The sequence below is a fragment of the Pezoporus flaviventris genome, unplaced genomic scaffold (assembly GCF_033815535.1).
Source record: "Pezoporus flaviventris isolate CSIRO_AGI_PZ_B2104156 unplaced genomic scaffold, CSIRO_AGI_Pfla_v1 ptg000129l, whole genome shotgun sequence".
Lineage (NCBI taxonomy): Eukaryota > Metazoa > Chordata > Aves > Psittaciformes > Psittacidae > Pezoporus > Pezoporus flaviventris.
This window is the reverse complement of record NW_026892677.1, coordinates 3,557,764-3,577,830: the sequence shown is the minus strand read 5'-3', so window position 1 is coordinate 3,577,830 and position 20,067 is coordinate 3,557,764. Positions and strand designations below refer to the sequence as shown.

General features: G+C 40.9%; 1 protein-coding gene and 1 long non-coding RNA gene across 2 annotated transcripts in view; one reads left to right on the top strand and one right to left on the bottom strand.

The window, feature by feature from the left end:
• Window positions 1–20,067, top strand: part of LOC133282577 (uncharacterized) — a 380,577-nt gene that overhangs the window by 234,658 nt on the left and 125,852 nt on the right. The gene's annotated exons all lie outside the window — the stretch shown is intronic.
• Window positions 1–20,067, bottom strand: part of ADAM12 (ADAM metallopeptidase domain 12) — a 188,148-nt gene that overhangs the window by 43,371 nt on the left and 124,710 nt on the right. The window contains exons 7-11 of the mRNA XM_061478574.1: window positions 18,932–18,997; window positions 17,993–18,064; window positions 16,026–16,195; window positions 14,775–14,859; window positions 9,527–9,675 (exon numbers count right to left, since the gene is read on the bottom strand). Coding sequence (XP_061334558.1) covers window positions 9,527–9,675; window positions 14,775–14,859; window positions 16,026–16,195; window positions 17,993–18,064; window positions 18,932–18,997 — 542 coding nt within the window. The remainder of the gene's footprint in view (window positions 1–9,526; window positions 9,676–14,774; window positions 14,860–16,025; window positions 16,196–17,992; window positions 18,065–18,931; window positions 18,998–20,067) is intronic.

Sequence of the window (20,067 nt, the reverse complement as noted above, 5' to 3'; positions counted from 1 at the left end):
TTATGTTAGAAGCAGCCAGAAAGGCTCCCTAGGACACCAAAGTTATTTCACCTCTTATTTTCAGTGCCTTTACAGTAAAATAGGCAGTTGCTTACCTTAATCTCACCACTGGAGCTGTGCCATTCAGTTTTAAATGCTGTTATGGAGCCTACCTGCATTCTGCCATGAGAATCCCACAATAAATGTGTCTGGGACTTTGTAATATGCTTTGACATTAGAAGAGAAAAAGAATGACTTTGCAGGAAGCAATTGTTGGGGTAAAATGGACATCTTCCCTCTCTGAATTTTAAACATTTTGCGCATCTATCCCAGGCACAAAAGACTGTGATTCCCATGACAACTGTGGCAAATGCAGCTGTAGGCATCATTTAATTACAGTGATTCAGCCTTCCAAGTCAACATCAATTCCTTAAAGTGCTTCAGGCCATACAACACATGTTCAAAAAGGAGCGTTCATGTGACTGTAAGGATATGCCCTTTAAGGTATGTTTCCATTTATACTCTACGAATTTGGAATTCATTAACAGTAATTAAAACTGGACATTGTGTGCTTAATTCTCCATGCACTGCACTACAGATTTACCCCTGCAGGTTGAAAAGGTTTTTTGATGAAACAGAAAGCTAAGATAGAGGGAAACGTCCTTATATGATTTGTTCTCATGGGTCATGGCAACAGCAGTAGTGCAGGAGAAAAATGCCCCTTACAGAGCTATATTTTCTGTGGATATTATACCAACAAGACAAAACGCAGCTGAGCTCTCACGTACCAGCATCCCAGTCAGTAAAACTGTACCCATTCTGGATACATCACATAGTAGAAACCACGACATGTCCTTAAGTATCTGCTATAAATAATCACACCCAAAATAAAATGTGTTTTCATTTCAGAAGTAACATCTCTCCTTGTCAGCTTCACTTATGGAAAATGCATACTGTAAATCCGTATGGCTTTTCCTCTGGAATCCACCAGAAAAGCCAAATATTTGCACTTCTAACAGCGCATCTACTGAAATGTGAAAGACTAAATTCAACCAAAAAGCAATACCTATTCTTTTAAAGGCCTGCCCTGTACTCTCTGTGCTAATTGTTAACAGTGACCCACTCCTGCAAAAGGCTGGGGAAACGTGCAACGTATTTCAACCAACACCACTAATTCTTCAACGCAGATCTCATTTACCACAACAATTAAATCTATCTGCAATGTATGGAAATTATTAACAGCAAGGAATGCCAAATGCACTGCAGACGTGGGGCTACTTGGAGTGGAGGGAAAGACTGACATAAATCTATTCTGCAATCTCAAGGCTGTTTCCTACGAAAGGAAGGACCAGAATGCAATGTGCTAAATTACTAGGGCATAGGGATATGTTGCTTAAGGTTTTTAAGCAGCGGTTGCACTGCTGGCACACCAGCCCTTGCTTTGTCACAAGTAATTTATTACATCAGTATATCAACTTTATTAAAAAAAGGGAAAGGCAACAAAGGAGCCTGTCTTTGTGCAGAGCTCAGCTCAGGCTGGTTGGGAAACAGAAATGGCTTCAGAGTTTAATTAGAAGCTGTTTACATCTTAGAGATAATTTCATTTTCTTCAAACTCTAACAGAGGTAATTCCAGAGGGCTCTGCTGACTCCACACTTCAATGGCTCGAAGCTGCCAGACCGAAAAATGCAAAGTGAGGTCTGCACAGCTGAAAACAAACTGAGAAGGGTCAGGAAATACTGTGCTAACTAATAACGGTTTGATTAGCTAATGTTTAACAGCTACAGGATGCTGCGAGATGTCTCGAAAGAAGGAAAGAGAGCCAGTGAGTAAATTCAAGCGTCCTTCCCCACGCTGTATTTCTGACCTGTGTCCCATTTCTAGCTTTTTATATTATTTTTAACCTTTTTTTTTTCAGTTTTTAAAATTACTATGGTTTTCCTTTTTCGCCTTGTGAAGCGTTGGAATAATTGTTTTTCACTTCAAGTTGTTTTGGTACCAAAGCAGAGGTGCTGTTTTCATGGCATACCTGGCTGTCTCCTGAAGCTAGTGTGCTGGAAACCTCTGTATGGTGTATGTTTTCATAGCCTGGTTCTGTAGATTCCAGTTCAGAGTCTGAGTAACCAAAACCAAGGTGACCTTATATCCTGTTTCCTTGAGATCGCGTTTTTCAAGGAGAAATGTGATTGAAACTAATACTTAATACAATAAATGACACATGTGGTTAGTGACTTCCTAGCTTGCCCTTAATAGATTTTAACTATGTTTTATTTATTTAACTACATGTTTATAATGAACTTGATTGTATTTTGTTCTTGTTTAAACCCCCAAATCAAACAAAAGCAGATGACAAAATAACACAGCTCCCCACAAAAGCTTTTGAGAGCCAACTCTATTGAGCAAAACAGTTCTCCAGGAGACATCAGGCACCCATCTATCATGCAAATGTATACTTATGCATTACAAAATCAACATTACTGTTACTAGCCTTCTTTTGATGTGTAGTCCTAAATCCCATTAACAGTAATGGGTGATACAGGAGGGAAGAAAAGACCATCAGCACCATCAAAGGACATCAGATGTATAACACACTTTAATGATAGGGTGCTCTTCCTCCAGACACTGATTTTGGTGGTGAAAGCAGAAGAAGACGCTGCTGAGCATCTCCTCACCCTGACCCAACCCAGCTGTTCACAGTCATCCCAGCTACATCTGGATAACTGTAAACCTCAACTGCCAGGCAGATCACTAAATAATCCTATCAGTATACGTTCTGTACCCACAAGCCTTGGTTTAACTTGGATAATTTTCATCATCTGAGTTACCACGTAGCCCCACAAAACACTACTTCAGTTCACCACTAAGTAAACTGCAGCACAGGAGCAAGCCAGGTTGGGGTTTCAATCCACAGGGCAATTTCCCTGCCCCAAGCCCATATTTCATGGTATGGGTGTAACATGATAATCACAAATATCAGGTGGCTTTTGGATAGACACCCTGTACCCAGACTCACTAATTCACATACCTGTTACCTACCATTTAACTTGAATAGAGACAATAAATACCTAATCCAAGTTGTGACACTTCAGTGGCTCTGGGGAGCATTTCCAGAAGCACCCTTAGATCCCAGCAACTGGGGGAAGAGGGAGCATGCTGATTGCTGGACTCCTGAGATAGCAGCTACATGTGCTAAACCTTCTGCTAACCCTGCCTCTACATTGACCATGAGCACTGAAGAAACCTTGGAGTACCGAAGAGTTTAAATCAGGGAGTTTACACTAGGAAAATCAGGAAGCAAAACAAAGTAAGACCTTCAACAATGTGAAACAAGCATTAACGGGGTGAGAGGGAAGAGGAGAAAGCAAATGAGTAGCTATTTCAGATGCCTCTGATAATATACTTGGTAGCACAGGGGGCTGTCAAACAATTTTTGTTTGCCAGCAGAAAGTGATGCTCTGAGTGACACAAGCTAAAGTGTAATGCACCTCCCCTTGGCCACTGAAGTTAACGCATGAAAAGGAAGCATCAAATGTAACTGCTTCTCCCTTATGGGAAAGCTGCCTTTCAAGGACAGCTTCCTCTCCCGGATCACACAGCACTACACTTTCAAAACAGTTCAGAATTGGCCTGTAACATGCAACAAAGACCAAATGTTTCCTAACCTATCCTTGGATGCGTGAGCCACTTGTGTAACAAACCCAAGGACCAGCTCATCACCAGCGGGGCAAAAGGGAATGTTCACATTTATGATGTCTTCTGTGCAATTCATGGTCTTGCTGAGTGTCACATTTTAGCTACTCATAGACATCTGGTAATATTACACAGGAAAAAAGTCTATGGTTCTACCTAAATATTTTATTTAGCCTTAATTGTAACTAATGCACTCAGTGTTCAGTGCAGAATACCTAATTATTCCTAGAGGGAATTCAAATGTAGTATGTACCAATGCTCTTTCTCAGTGGTACCTGCAAGAAGCCCACCTGATGGTCCTTCCCATCTTTAGTGTTTCCCCATTTCTCCCCAGCAGTACTTAGACCAAGTCAATCAGTTTAATCTGGGACTGTCACTCAGTTGACTCTTAATAGATTGTGTTTTGCCCTCATTCACATTCACAGATATGCAGCTTCCCATTGGCTAATTCTGACATAACGGTTTTAATTTCACTTAAAAACATACTGCCAACAGTGGGTGGGGTTTGGATTGGTTAAAAAGTCTTCAAATTTTAACAGTAAAGGAACCAGTATTTTTCTAGGTAAGATTTTTATTACATGCTCTTTCTTTGTTCCTAATTATTTGCCTCCCTCATACCCTGCTTCTCAGTAATTAAAGTGAAATTATGTACTGAAAGGCAATTACTCAATATTAGCTCTTATTTTCCACAGAGAGGCAAAAATCCTCTAAAGTGATGATCAGTAACGGAGAGGTTAAAGAACTGATTTCAGTTCCACGTCTCCTTTTTCTTCTCTTATGATCACTACACCAAACCTGGTCCCCTGGTTGGAGCAGAGCCCCAGAGTGTTCTGCAGCATGGGCAAAACACAGGTATCTCCACCAGCATGAAGTCAAAGAGTCCCATTTCAAGTTCCATGTCCCTGTAACATATGAAGTCATAAATGATAGAACCCCAGACTGAGTCAGTTTGGAAAGGACCCGAAGATCATCCGGTTCCAACCCCCTGCCATGGGCAGGGACACCTTCCACTAGAGCAGCTTGCTCCAAGCCCCTGTGTCCAACCTGGCCTTGAACACTGCCAGAGATGCTGCTTCCTTGTTTATGTTACTGCGTGGCACCAACTAGCTTTCTGCCCCTGAGCTTTGTGCCTCCAGTGGGATGCAAACCAGCATATGCATTGGAACTACTAGAACAGAAAAATTCCAGGTCAAACTCCAAGCTGGTTCCTTTTTTCATGTGTAGTTTCAGTGCAATGGGGCAAATGGGGTCTGCTGAAGCGGTGTGTAAAACCCCCCTGTGATTCATAGCTGTGAAGACAGCTTTTAGGCTATGGTTAAAGCATGCAACTTTCCAGGTCAATAAAATGTTATTACCTCTCACAATACATGGATGGCAAAAGAAATGGGGCATGGGCAATACGATAGACCTGGAGAAACGTCTCTGCCATTCTCACAGCCAGGTGCAAAGGGGACTGGAGGAGACACTACAAAGCAGCCCTCTTCCTGTCATCCTTTTTTCCATCCTCATGGTGAAAAACCTGCTTCTGTCTATGGGAGTGCAAAGAGAGACAAAACCAATGGGTCCATCCTAGGAGCCTGCCTGGCATCTCAATTAACCAGGATGATGCAGCAACAAGGAAGGAACCTGCTTAGTGCAACACACTTCTGTGAAAGAAGCTTTCATTATAGCAAGTCATGGGACTCAGCAAAGGGATGGAAACGGCAGTAGGATCAGCTTCTGATGGTAAAACTTGATGTCCTTAGTGGGCTCCTGGTCTCTCATTAACACCTAAACTAGTGTCTGTGTGTGGGATGGAAGGGCATCAAGGAGTACTTTCTGTAAGAGGGAAGGAAGAATGTGTTTCCAGGATGCTCAGCCTCCCTGATGACAAGCTAACTGTGTAAGTCATCTATATATAAACTAGAAAAGCATGTTATTGGCAAGGACACGCACATGTGGGTGAGGTGAAGTATAAACCCTCGGGTTTACAAGAGGGGAAAAGACTGACTGCAAAGATTTTGCTTCCCTTAAGGCTGGCAAGAAATTTCAAGCCTATATGAACTCCTCAGCTTTCAACTACTTTGGGGAAACTCAGACCAATTTCAACCCCACATTGAGATGTCTGTGCTCAATTCTGATGAAGGAGCACGTAGAAAGTACATTTCCAAAGTGACTAAACAAACAAGCACTGCTAACGGGTATAATTTTGCTCTGCAGTTGATGCCAAATTCTGCTTTTAGTTGCAGTGGTATAAATCTAGACTAATGCCTTGGGTTTCACCAGAACTCTTCAGTATTTATCTAGCTGTCAGGAAGAGTATTTTCACTCCCAAGAGTAGAAACTTTCAGGGTGATACTTGGAAAACAAGTGGAATACGGAAACGGCCTCACTGGCTCAGCCTCCTGCTTTAGCTGTCGGATACTGTGATCTCAGTAAAGAGATTTGCAAGTTTCTTTAAGAATCCTTATATCCTTCGTTTTCACGTGGAACAGTCTGTGGTCAAAACAATTGGAAAGAACTGCAGGAATATCATTAAAACATATGGATATGAAAGGGAACAATGTGTTAATATTAAATATTTCCTTATTGATCCTATCTTTATGGCAAATCCCCAAACTTCTGCATTATGTGATTTCCATAGCAGATATTTGAATCTCTAAAAAGCCTGGAGTGCCACAGTTTTGGGGGTTTTATGTGCTTAATTCTATGCTATAGAAAATGTGTTTTCCCAATGTAGAGGATCTTTAAGGCATTTGTAGCTCACACACAAGTGGTATACATCTTGTTGGCATTTTTAAGAGTAAAACCAATAAGAAGCTCATTAAAGGATAGAACCAACAGAGTTTAAATTCCACACTGATCCCTGGAGATTCTTTCTACCAAGAAGTAATTTCCAAGCCCTCTTCAAAGAATGAAACATAAGAACTGAAGGAAATGGCAATAATTAATGAAATCACTTTTAAGTAAAAAGCCTTAAAACATTCCTTTTTGCTGCACAACCACACGAATGACTCCAAAGTGACATTTACAGAGGCCTTCCTGCTATAACCTAGATATTTCCTATTAGATGTCAGATAAGGACTTTTCAGGGGTTCGGACTTTTTGCACCAGCTACAGGCAAAAGATTTTGCTTCCTTGCACTTATTAAATCTACCTTAAACCAACAGAAATTAGAAGTGCACAAAGTGAGTGCCAATGAATACACTGAAAGAGCAGGATATCTCTCTAAATGTCTGTGCCTACCCTGGGATGTCCTTTGGTTTTGCTATTCCAAGAGTACATTTCAGGTAGGGAATATTCACTTGGCCTTCCCTTAACAGACATGTACTTCCAGAGCCAAAATCTCTTCAGTTCCTTGACTAGTGGTGCTCTGAGGAATACTGCTATTGGTCAGGTGTTGGGTAAATATTCAAAGTATTAATTTTTAATTGGTAAAATGCAGTTTGGCTTCAGGCATAAAGAATTCTCACAGAATGCTTGTTATAGATCGACAACACAGTATGAAGGTAAAGCCCGAGGCTAGAAACCTGATGTTAAAATTTCCATTTATAAATCAATAATAAGTGCAAACAAACCATCAAATTCAGTCCTGGGAATGCCACAGCTCCTCCTCAGGCACAAGTTTTATACAAAGTTTGGTAAAAATCCAAAGGGAGCATAAGGAAGAAGTTCTTTCCTGTGAGGGTGGTGAGGCACTGGAATGGGTTGCCCAGGGAAGCTGAGAATGCTCCATCCCTGGTGGTGTTCAAGACCAGGTTGGACAGAGCCTTGGGTGCCATGGTTTAGTGTGAGGTGTCCCTGCCCATGGCAGGGGGTTGGAACTGGATGATCTTACGGTCCTTTCCAACCAGAACTATTCTATGATTCCAAAGCTGAAGTGAACCTGATGGCCCCCTCCCCAGACTGCCCAACCTATGGGGTGCTGGGGTTGCTGAAGGAAGCACAGCCTCTAGGTTATAAGACACTACAGAAACCCCAACATGAAGTGAGCTGAGCCGCTTGGAGTTGCATCTGAGGAACATGTTGAGCTGCTACAACTTTGATCTGTAAGGTCCCTTTCAACCCAAACCATTCTAGGATTCAATGATGATTCTATGTCTGGCACACCCAGCACAGAGGAAGTTTCAGATACACCCAAAGGACTCTGGTGCAGGAGGCAGAAGCAGGGAAGAGCTATCCAATCTCACATTAAAGACATCTTCACAAGCTGAGTTCAGGAAGTGTCCAGACATTTCTGTCCTGAGAGCATCTTCTCTATTTAGTTCCTGAAATGCAGTGACTGGATGCCCAACCAGTAACTCAGCTGAGATGACTAAAGCTGTCTCACATCTGTCTGGAGCTCAGAGACTAAGCCTGTCTGCCCACTCCTTACCAGCTCTCACATCACCTCACCTCAGAACCCTATTTCCAACCTTAGCTGGTTTTCAGTGTGCAGCCAAGCCCTGATGTGCTGCAGAATGCAATTCCATGTGGATATTTACTACCTATTGTTTCAGAAGAGCCCAGTTATTTTTCTTTTCCACAGTGTAGAAGTCACTCTCATTCTCCTCCACACACACACACATCTCTCTTTGGTTTGTCTCTTAACTTGCTGTGCTTGGTCTCTGGCCAGGATCTCTTTCTCTGCCTTGAAGGAGGGTGACAGCATGCCTTTGAAGAAACGCCAAGGCTGCTGTTAGGCTGACCAGCAGGGAGAAATCCTGCCCAACGCTCCCTGGCCTCTCCCACATTGCTGTTCTCCTTTCCCAGAAACATGCCTTCTCGGAGAAGGCAGAGGTTGAGCTGATCACAATTCCCAGAAGAGATTTTTAAGCAACAGATGAAATTTAAGCACACACAGAGAATGCTGGAGCTGGAAGAGACATCACAAGATCATCCAGACCGTCCTCTTGCCCTGAGACAAATCCAGCTGTACCTACAGGACACTGCTGACACATACTTGTCCCACTGGCTCTTCCCTGCTTCCAGTCACAGGCAGGAACATTTCTGCAGGCAGTCCAGCCCAGCACATCACTTCCCATCACAAAGCTTTGGTGAACCTGCTGTCTCCTACTTCACTTTAATCCTATCCATTCTTGTCTGAATATGGACACGGAGAACTCAGTCATTCATATATCATTCAGTTTCTACCAGCACTTTACAACACAGAGAAGCAAGCTGCAACTAGTTACCCTGGTCATGGTGACTGTACTTTTTGTGTCTAAAAACCCACTGTGCTTCTCCACTGGCATAGTGCCTTTATCATCAGTAATGGACCTGCATGGACACAGGGTTTATTTTCCATGGTGTCTTATATCTTTTCTTGGAAGATCTCCCTCTGGCCACTGAACTGCCTTAACCCTACTGACCTTACAGATTTAATTTGCTCCTTCTAAAACTGCTACATACTTATAACAGAGGGTGAAATGCAAAAGTTTGTGCAAGACTAAAAACCTTCTCTGCACAAGACAAAGGCTTTACAGAGAGTCTAAGAATGCATTTCCTCCGTTACTTTATTTCCTATTCATCTTAGTCTTGGCCTTGGGATGCGGCTTCCTATTATGACTGATACTCAGTTGGCAAGACGAGAAAAGGTGAAATTCCCATTCCATACTTGCAATGCAGCTTTGTGGAACTTTTCTTGTTTGTAATTAACCAGTTGCTTACAGCATTTTTGCCTCTCATGCTGCTAACGTAGAAACAGAAAGGTACAATGGTACATGCTGTGCTCTGACAACAAGTTTAATTGTTTCACCTCAAGGGGGATAACTGCGAGATTTGACAGACATTGAAAAGGCTTTTTAGTTTTTACCTTTAAAATGTTCCTGAAACATGAAATGAAAGAAAACTTTTTTCACTCCAACTGTGACGTCCCAGTGTTTTCCCTCGCACTTACCCAGTAGAGGGGTTCATGATGCAACCCCCTTTATCCGTAGATGCTTTGCAGTTACAGCCCCTCTCCAATGTATCATGATTCATCCCAAAGTTGTGTCCCAGTTCATGAGCCAGTGTGACGGCTGCACCTAGAGGGTTTTCTGAGTGATCCTTGAAAACACCAAAAGAGCTAGTCAAATCCACATGTGAAAACGCCTCAGAACACACATTCCCCCTCTAAAGTCCTGTTTCTTATACTTTGAATGTTTTATCGCCTCAGCAGCTGTAGTTGCACTGCTGTTAAATAGACCCAGTTTAAGATTCATCCACATATACCAAGTGCAGCATGGGAATTTCAGGACAGCCTACCTGTCGTGGCCACCCCGATTGCCCAGCACACAGAATCATAGAATGAACTAGGTTGGTAAAGACCATTAAGATCACCAAGTCCAACCATTACCCCAGGACTACCAAGTCCACCACTAAATCACATCACTAAGGGCCTTGTCTGTGTTAGACACTTGAGACCATTGGGCAGCTTTGAACATTGGGGCCATCTCTTTATTTAGGGCTTAAAATTCTCCTGTTCAATAAATACCCCAAACTCCCAAGACAAGGCAGTAACAGAAAACAGTCACCCAGCTGTGGAGTGTTGGAAAGGGTGATCATCTGTGGGTGAGGATTAGTGTGACGAGGGAGATGTGAGAAGATCCTTCATATCAGTGCAGCAAGAGATTTCACTCGGTCTCTTTATTATTCTTCAGACTCTCTCTTTAATATCAGAAAGTCCAAAACTTCACAATACTTGTAAGAAAAGCCAAGTACCTTTGGAAACCTCCTTTTCACAAGGAAAGGATAAAGCAAGTAAAAATCTTTGATGGTCTTTTATTAACACCTATGAATATTCTAAATTCTCCAAGTATCAAATTGAAATATTAACATTAATCCTCCTTGAAATGCTGATTTTTGGGACAATTATTTCTGAGCAATTGACTGCATGATCTCATTACAGGCTGATGTTTTGGCTTAACCACAAGTAAGAGACCTTTCCACATCGATCATTTTCCTTAAGGGGAAAAAAAATCCACTGTACTCACAGGAAAGCTTTCTCTAAAGGCATAAACATGGAATACAAATGCATGATCCACTATTTATCAGTCAGTAAATGGAATGACTATGTACTGCTGCCTGCTCTAAAAGCATATATGAACATATTCAGTTTAAATAACTCTTCCAGTATCAACTAAGCCAACCTTAAGACTAAAAAGAACTGAAAGGTAAAACTGTCTAACACATTAGCTATATACTAATGAAGCCCTTAATACATGACTTGGGGTAGATTTAAGAGCTTCTTCTTTCATCTGTCTGTGCTAATGTCTTTAATAAATCATTTCTTAAACAGAAAACAAAATCAAAAAGAGAATGCAGTCATACTGAAACCAAGAACTACTCCTTCTGCACTGGGAATAAACTCAAAAGAATTTTGTCCTTTAAGAAAGGATCTCTTTTTAGCTTTACCTGAACTTTAAACTTTTAAGATACAAATCTTGTGACAGGCAGTTTGTTTGCAGTTATAGCCTAAAATGCCTGTTTGCTGAAAGAAGCTGTGCAACCTGTCCTAGTAAAAGAAACAAGAGTAAATCTATGCAGCAAGATAAGCTGTAATAATCAAGGAAATACATAGTTCTGCATAACGACTACCTATGGAGATGTCTTATATAGATACTAGTCACAGATTGGTATATGATATGTTTGTACTCATAGTAATTGATGAAATATTTAGAGAATTCAATGAAATTGAGAGCGCAGCCTCTCATTCAACTGGAAACAAATCCAGGACCGAAGATAAAGAAAACAATGAAATAATTCCTTATAATTTACCAGTGACACATTGGAGTGATGCCTTGAAATTAGGAGTATGCGGTCAAGACAGAAACTCCTCTAAACACTGGGCTACCTAGACTCAACAAACTGAGCTCAGTTCTTTACTTTGCCAGTGCTAGCTGAGCAGAGAATGTCTATATCTGAACACCCCTGAAGATGGCAATTAAAAATAAAACCAAGAATTCACACAGTCCACTCCAAAACTAGAGCAATAAACGCTTTGAAATGTAATTTGGGTCTCGACTAGGCAAACAATTATTGCAGCCCATGCGGTTCTCATTACTTGCTCAGATCCCCTTGGAATGCAATTTTATCAGTTTCTAGAGAGGGTTTTTAAAACGAGGAATGTGATGTCTCAGCAAAAGAGGTTATTTGAAGACAGCATAAATGAAGATTATAAAAACAAACACTGACATGTCCCATTTGATACTGAGACCATTTAAGTATCACAAGGACTGAAGAAACGAATAGCAACATGACTTTGATTTATCCCACCAGGGTCTTTTAAAGTTAACTTGAGCAGTAAAAGTCATTACCAAACAGTTTCACAACCACTGAATAAGCAACCATCTACTGTTAAGCCATTATAAGCTGTTGCACAAAACATGCAGCTGCTTTCAGCTGAACTCTGCTCCATTCCACTGAGATTCAGATCAAATTGTAAATAATAAAATACTATCACCTACAGCTAGAACAGGCAAATGCCCCAATCCTGGTGATTCCCATGCAGGCAGGAACAAGTTTCTTAAACCATATTTTTATTTAATTTAAGCAAAATATAAGTGCCACAGTTCCACACTTCTCATTTAGCCTAACTTCCCATGAGTGGTAACACTACATTGCAGTAACATTTTACTTTTAAATCCAGGAATTCAGTGGGTAGCCTTTTGAAACAGAAGAATGAAGACCGAATCATGTGTCAAAGACTTGCTTTAACATCAGCTTCTGTTTCGTCTTTCTACTACACAACAGAACCATCACAGTAAAATAAAACTAGAATGCTCTTGATACACCAAAAGCTTTTCATACTCAGATACTGCTCTCCCTGCTTTGAGTTCCTCTTAAAACTAGTGAGGGACAGGATGTCACCTACCACTGAGAGAATTCAGCCCTACAGAACAGGCATGACAAGAGGAATTTGGATCATATGGTAGAGCTGACCAACTGCAAAGTCAACCAGGAAAATCAGATCATACAAGGATGACTACAGTTGCTGTATTCAAATGCTAGTTCTCATGCAACTTGTTCATTGCCTCTTTCAGTGTGTGGAAACTTTTTGGTACTGAGCGTTCAGGGTGGGATGGGCAAGAGGGTGACTGAGTTATTAGGATTACCAAATGTTCAGTTGCCCAGCGTTGAGACATTTGAGCACTATAGACTCCAGGTTATTCTTCCATGTGTGCACCTTCCAAGTTTAGAGCTTTCTTTTGTGCATACTGGTATATAGAAAACCCTTCTTTATGTACCCCTGAATCAGCCTTTATTGACTTGGGGGAGGGAAAGGGGAGCTGCCCATTTAGGTTTTGGGAATGTTTGCTTTTTTGGATTTGCCCCCTTTTTGAGGCTTAAATACGTGGCAAAGTTTCTAGTTTTGCTGTACAAGCCTCGAACTAACTTGCGCCTCAAAAGTTTCAGTTCACTGAGGTGAGATCTCTGGGAAACATCATGTTCCCCTGCACAACTGAAGCTGCAGCCTGGCCCATGAGTCATGCACTGACACTGAGTTTCTCTTGGACATCCAAATCAATGTCTCCTCTGGCAGAGCCTCGAGAGCGCTTTTAAGAAATGCTGATTCTTGGGGTTTTCTTTGTTACTGGAATGAACTATTTTTCCTTGTTTCTGTGCAAAATGAGTTACCAGAGTGAAGAGCACTGACTTTGCTGTAAAACACCCTGCAGATTATTTTAAAGCTTACGCTAAAAATTAGAAGGACAAAAAGGCTGTCGTTAAGGGCATCTCTGACTGCAGATAAAGCCAAAACAGGGACTGCTGGCCAGAAGGTAACATGTTTAAAACAGAGCCTTGTATATGTCTTTGTCAGGATTTGGAAATGCACTGCGAGACTCCTACAGCTTTTTCTTCCTCTTTTCCTCCTTTTCCTTTGGTACCTATGGCCCAGGTACCCAATGAAAAGCCGTTATAAACACCACTTAGAGACTCAGCTTCTAAAGCTACCAGGAGGCTGAAGTCTTATCTATTATTTTGGCATGGCTTTCTCCAAATTCTGTGATCTGATTGCTCTTTCCAGCTCTCCTACACCTCAGCTTCCCTGCCCACCTTGTAAATATTCCCCATCTGGAGCGTATACATCTACCATGTACGGATACATCACCCCAGCTTGGCTGCTTGTCCGAGACCACAAAGGGGCTATGCATTGTGGACCAAACTCAACTTGGACTCTAGTAAAGAAGGAAGGAAAAGGAGGAGTTTCAAAGGGACTGCCTCTGGGATTATCCCACTATTTGGATTGTCACTTGTCAGTAAGTTCCCACCTCATTCACGTAGAGATCTGCAGCTGAGGTGTCCCTCAGAGCTGGAGAGAGCTACCACATCACCTGAGGTGCGGGAAGTCTCAACAAAGCTGTAGGAAACAAAGGTTTTCAGCACATGCAGGCTGAACTCAGAGACTACCTAAGAGTTTTTGGGAGCTCCCTGCCTTTTCTGCTCTGGAGCTGAGCTCTGAGGTTAACAACTGAGCCTGTTAGTGGCCTGCAAGCTCTGGGAGTCCATATCTAATTTTATTTAAAGTACTCCTATCTTAGTTAATGCAACACCTCCTTCCCCTCCTTAGCACAAAGCACTGTTCAAAATTAGAAGAAAAAAATGAAATAATTACTTCCAAAAGTTGGCCAAAATATTTGCATTTATGTTCATCATGCCTAGCGTCTAACAACAGCATTAGTACTAATACTCTTTGAGAGAGACTCGGGTAGAATAAATGCTGCCATTGTTTATTCTTGTCTGGCAATGTAAAACCATTATGCTACAAAGATGAAAAAGAAGGCCTTACACAGGAGACTTTGTAAATACAGGATAAAAAAAAATATAATAAAATATTCAGGACAGATCTTGCCTGTAACACTAGGATACCCAAGTACATAATAAATACATCTTCTGGTTCTCATCCTTCACAGCACCTCAGCACCTGATTTACTACTCTACTTTGTAGAGGATCCCTACAAAGAATTTTGTATTTTAATGCAATATTTTGATTTTTTTCACTATGGAAACCACCATTTACAAGCAATCTGAATGTAGATACAGGTAATGAGATTGAAAATGGGACAAATGGGGCTGACATTCAGCTACACAATACAACACTATAAAACTTGAGAACGTGTTGCACCAGTTGGGCCAGTTTCAAACCCTGTGTTTTTACTACTTACCATGACGACCCCTCCAGACTGCTCTGCAGTGCACATGCTCATTATGGGTGCCATGCCAATGGTAGTCCCTTGGAAGTACACGCCGCTGCAGGAGGGCAGGAAAGGAGAAGAATCACAGCGCCACCATTCAATATCAAAATGCATCCCTAGTATTTTCAGCCTTGTATTTCTGCCAGTCTCAAAGATCCCATTTCAAATGTGGCAGCTCCAGACATTTACAGGTTTAAAACAATGAAAAGCATACAGATTAGTCATGCTGACTTGCCAAACTGACAATGACAGCATCCCTGCTATGAGAAAGGTCCGTTTGATCACCATCCTTTGTGCTTACTGCTGTAACAGGACCCCTCTTCCCTTTTTCTTTTCCATGACTGAAGTTGGGAATAGAAATAGAAACATGAAAATAATGCCTCTAGTTCAAAGAAGGGTTATTTTAATGCAGTATAAAGTTTATATGCTGCTTGCTATAATATACAGCCTAGAATATAATAGAATAATAAAATATCTCACGAGGGACAGTTTGGAAGGACTCTATTCTTAAACAGCTAATGTAAAAATACATATGGAATGAGTAAAGAGCTTCTTTTAATTACTAAGTCATCAACTATCTGCATAATATAAAGAATAGTTAATTGAGCAAACTGATACCTGGTTCAAGAAAGAGATGTTTCTCTTCCTATTTTGATAGTGCTTTTACTTTGAGCATGTTTTAATTCAATTACTTGAAACAACAATTGAGACAATTGAGGAAACAGAAGGGTAAATGTTGTGTATGATTTCATTTTGTAAGTCACAAAGGCAAATGAATTATCCAATTTATAGACTGTGTTTTAAAGTTTACTGAGGTCTTCCTACTAAGTAACAGGTTTCACATAGCATCCCCTTAGCTCAGCATTTGGAATGAAGGCCTTTGCCAGTAGCAAATTGGACTGACATGAGCTTAAACTGCTTGTATATTCATACCCTAAGTATTTAGGAGTTTATTACACATCTACACTTCTACATGAGTTGTATTCAGGAAGGATCTACAAGTAACAGGGCTATTGCAGAGGTATGGAAGGAAATTCATCTGAAACATCTGCTGAAGCTTTCTGCAAAGCTCTTTAATGTTTGATATTTGCAAAGGGGAACAACAAACCCTCAGGAGCACAGATGTTCCTCCCAACAGCTTAGCAACTGGGGAAGAATTCACTACAGTTATTCCTAAATCACTGAAATCCCGGCTGGTTTTAAATGCAGTGTGAAGTCTACCTTATCAGCTGTGCATTGTCATGGGGTTTACGAGGTAGTAGTTTCAGCTTTCTCCAGTCCAGGAACTCATGGAGGCTGGTGAAAGGGTCTTGAGAAATAGAGCACTTATCCATGTCATTCCATACTTCGACTCCAACGAGGGCTACTCGAATATTTAGTGGCCTATAGAACTAATGAGAAAAGAAAAATATAATCATGTCTCTAAAGCATACTTTAGGCCACATTGGATTAGAGTATTTCAACAGAGCATGCATATGAACCTTTCTTGCACAGGCTTAAATGGTCTCTTTTGTAGTCTGATAGGACTGACTCAGACTAAATACTTCAATGGCTTACAGAAAACAGTTCTGACCTGACTAAATACCCATAAGGCATTCAAAGAGATCCAGAGTCACACTACTTCTCTATGTGCTTCCCAAGTTTGTTATCTTCCTTCAAGATATATCTATGACCTTCACTTCTGAACAAACTTGCTATGGCAGATCACTCTTTCCATGGCTGCCCTCCATCACTAGCACCAGTGCAATTCAAGAGGTAGAGGCAGCTCTACTGCAGTACTACAGTTGTGGTTACGACAGCTGTGGTTCAAACCCAGAGCTGAAAATTAGCTAAAGTCATCCAGTCTTGCACATGAAAACGAGTGATTTTAGCAGAGTGAGCTACATACAGTATTATCCCACTGGTAAATGCCACAGTTGCTACAAGAGGGGAGCCACAGCAGCATGAGCAATGGAGCAGACTTAACAATTCTCATGTGAGACTAATGTGAAGAAGGATTCAAGAACTGATCAATAGGTTTGGCTGACAGCTGGAGAAAAGCATGTACTACATATCTGTCTTGTTTATGTGCATTACAGTCATTTGGATAACGCTGGCATTTGCTGAGCATAAATTAAGCATGAAACACAAATATATTATAATATGCAAAATTAATTTTGAGCAGGTAACATATAAACACCTGTCCTCCAGTAATAAGTCAGCAAGACAATTACAGAAGAGGTGGAGGTGTCTTCAGCAGCTTGTTTTTAATCACGAATGCTTCTTCTTGAGTTATTGCCCTTAAAGCATCACTTGATAAGTTCTCAGCTAAATTAAGGCTCCCTCGGTTATAATTTCACTGCTGGACACCTAATATTTTCTGGCTGTACAGCACAGCAAAAATAAACTTTAATTTGTTCAAAAAACACCACAGAGGATCCTTAGGGTTTCTTGTTTGTTGTCAAGAAATGACTTCAAATTCAAAACCATCCACAGTATGTGTCTTTCTTATTGCTCTTACTCAGCCATCAACTTCTGCTAACTTAAGGACTATATATTTTTAACTCTGCCATCATGTTTGGGCTACATATCTTACAGTCCATGTCATCGCAGACCTTTTGTTGGCCTTACAATTGGACCATCCCTTGCTGCTGCAAAGGTCTTTGTTCCCCAAATTCTTCCTTATAAGTATCTTTTTCCTATGGGCTGTTCCATATGCGATTATCTTCACTGTTTTCCGAGGTTAATAGAATCCTAGAGCTAAATTCTACATCTTCTTAAGAATAGTGCTTCCATAGATATATGCACACCTCATATATTTATTGTATATTTATATACAGAGCAAATATTGTATATTTAATATTGCATATTTATATAGAGTATATGTAGTATGTATATTTATATACAGAGCAAAGCTCACAGTTCAGTATATTGAAGGGTTTCAACACAGAAAAGATTTCAGTTTGCTTTTTTGCTTTTACTGGTTGGAGAGAAGCATTGCTCTGAAATACTGGAGTATTAGGAGAGCAGCAGAGTTAACTCCTTATAAAGGTAGGCGGACAAAGAGATGTGGCAAAGAGTGTGAAAGCTGCTGGTCTGAGCACGAGAGCTTTCTTAACCTACTAGTAGAAGAAGTAGAGATTTCACAGCAACATTCTTCAGAAAGTGTAGTAAGTTTGGGAGAAGTGAAATCAAGCTCGTGTTCTTACCTTATCAACGTAGTTTGCAATTTCTATCAGCCTCTGCTTAATTTTTTCCACATCCTTGCCTTGTCTCTGAAACTTGGAATGTAAAGGATCAATGTACTAGCAGCACAAATGCCACATTTTCCCCCCAACAGCCACCTCACTCTGCCAGCATCGTCGGTGAAGTTTGGGAATTACACAGTGGCAGACTCCTGTTGGCTTCATGGGACCATGGTCTGCCTCAGAATAAACACAAGGGATGGGATGGGATTTTGGTTCTGACTAGAAGACTTTAAAATCTCTTAAGTCTTACATAGGGTTCTTTCAGGGACTGATGTTTTGTAGAGAAGAAAAGGCTCTTTGGCTGTTTTGGCTGTTGCTGTAGAGTGATTCTAATTCCCTAGCTAACTGTGTCCAAGAAGACCAGAAAACAATATAAGCAGGGAAATAAGTCAAATGGAGATTTACATCTTTGGCTGCCATTCAACTCACTGGAACATTCTTACAGCCAGTTCCGGTTACTCGCTTTGAAGATCTCTTTGCAAACCGTCAGGAAGGTAAATGACGTGATGGTAAAATACATCTATGAAAGCAAGCGCAGGATCCTACTGTGTCTTCCAGTGTCAGTCCTGCCGAGGGCAGAGGCAATGGCAATAAAGACTTAGCTAGCTCAAGGAGATCTTGAGTAGTGAATTCTTATTTGCCTCTCCTTCAGCTACTGCCAGATATCCCAGTTATTCAAGAGTCAAATTCCTTATGAGGTATTGCAAAAAATTCTACAATTGACTATCAGTATTATCCTATCTTGACAGTGCCTTCCATTGCTTAGCCCTAATTAGGGCAGGAGCTTTCCTTTTGAAAACCATCATAATGCTGTCTGAAGCACATTATTGGCAATACCGTGGCAGCCGAACCGAGCTACGCATTTCCTACCCATGTTTCCCATAACTTTAAGTTTCTTACCTCACGATTATCTGCCACAATTACAAGCTCCACATACTTCGTTGTCTTCAGAGCCTCCCTCTTGTACTGCCAAAAAAATATGAAAAGAGTGTTTTGTTTTTGCAGTAGTGACCTTTGGAATCAGCTCTGTCTCAGCTTGCAAGAGGAGGTACACAACTTCTCAGACTTCACTGCATATGAATTGTTATTGTATTCCTTGTCCTCATGGAAGTTTTCCTTTTATCTACTACAACACATAGTCTATGTGGTACGTACAACCCCCAACCCCAAGATTATATTACAGCAAGCAGGAAAGTGGCACAAAGTCTCTCAACCTTTCAGCTCTCTGCAGTTGAAATGTTTGAGTTATCTTTCCTCGGCGGAGCAAATCATCTCTAGCAGAAGGACCTTTGCTATTTTCAAGGCACATTTAAAGAAATGATAAGATCACTTTTAGCAAACGGTTCACATAGTAGACCAAGTGGCTACTAAGAAAAATGAGATAAAGGGATATTGAGTGAAGCAGAGAAGAGATCAAGTGGTCAACTGATAAAGTATGGGGGAAGAAAAAGCGAAGAACAAATACTGCAGGAAAAGAAAGGAATGAACGGTTAGAGTCTGAGGGCGCAAACTAATACTCTAAAACTGGAAGGGATACACCTCATTTTGTATCTGTGTATTCATATAAAACAGCTTGCAGTTCTAAATGCAGGTCTAAAAGAGTGATAATTCTTAGCGGCAAAAAGATCACCGAGGAAAATGAAATAGTTTTGTAATAGTACTAATCATAGCACAGTTCCTCTGCTACCCTAAATTTAAGTGACCTATTAATGCCTGTAAAAGTTCTGTGATTTACAGCAGCTGAGTATCTGCTCTATCATTCCTCCCTTGTTTCTGGAAAAGAGGTCTCACCTCTTCTTGGTGCCAGAACTTAAGGAGCTTAAAGCAGATGTATGACCTAGTAGTGACCATGAAGGTTTGAAGTAAACTAATGCTCTATAAGCTAAAACATGACTAAAGCTTTCCAAAGCAAACTGTTCCAAAGCAAACTCTGTGATCCCCTAAGCTAAGTCAGTGCTGGATGTCACCTTCCAACCAACTTTGACAAAGTTCTCTTCACATTACCAATGTGTTCCTCTTTATTACCTGCTGATTAA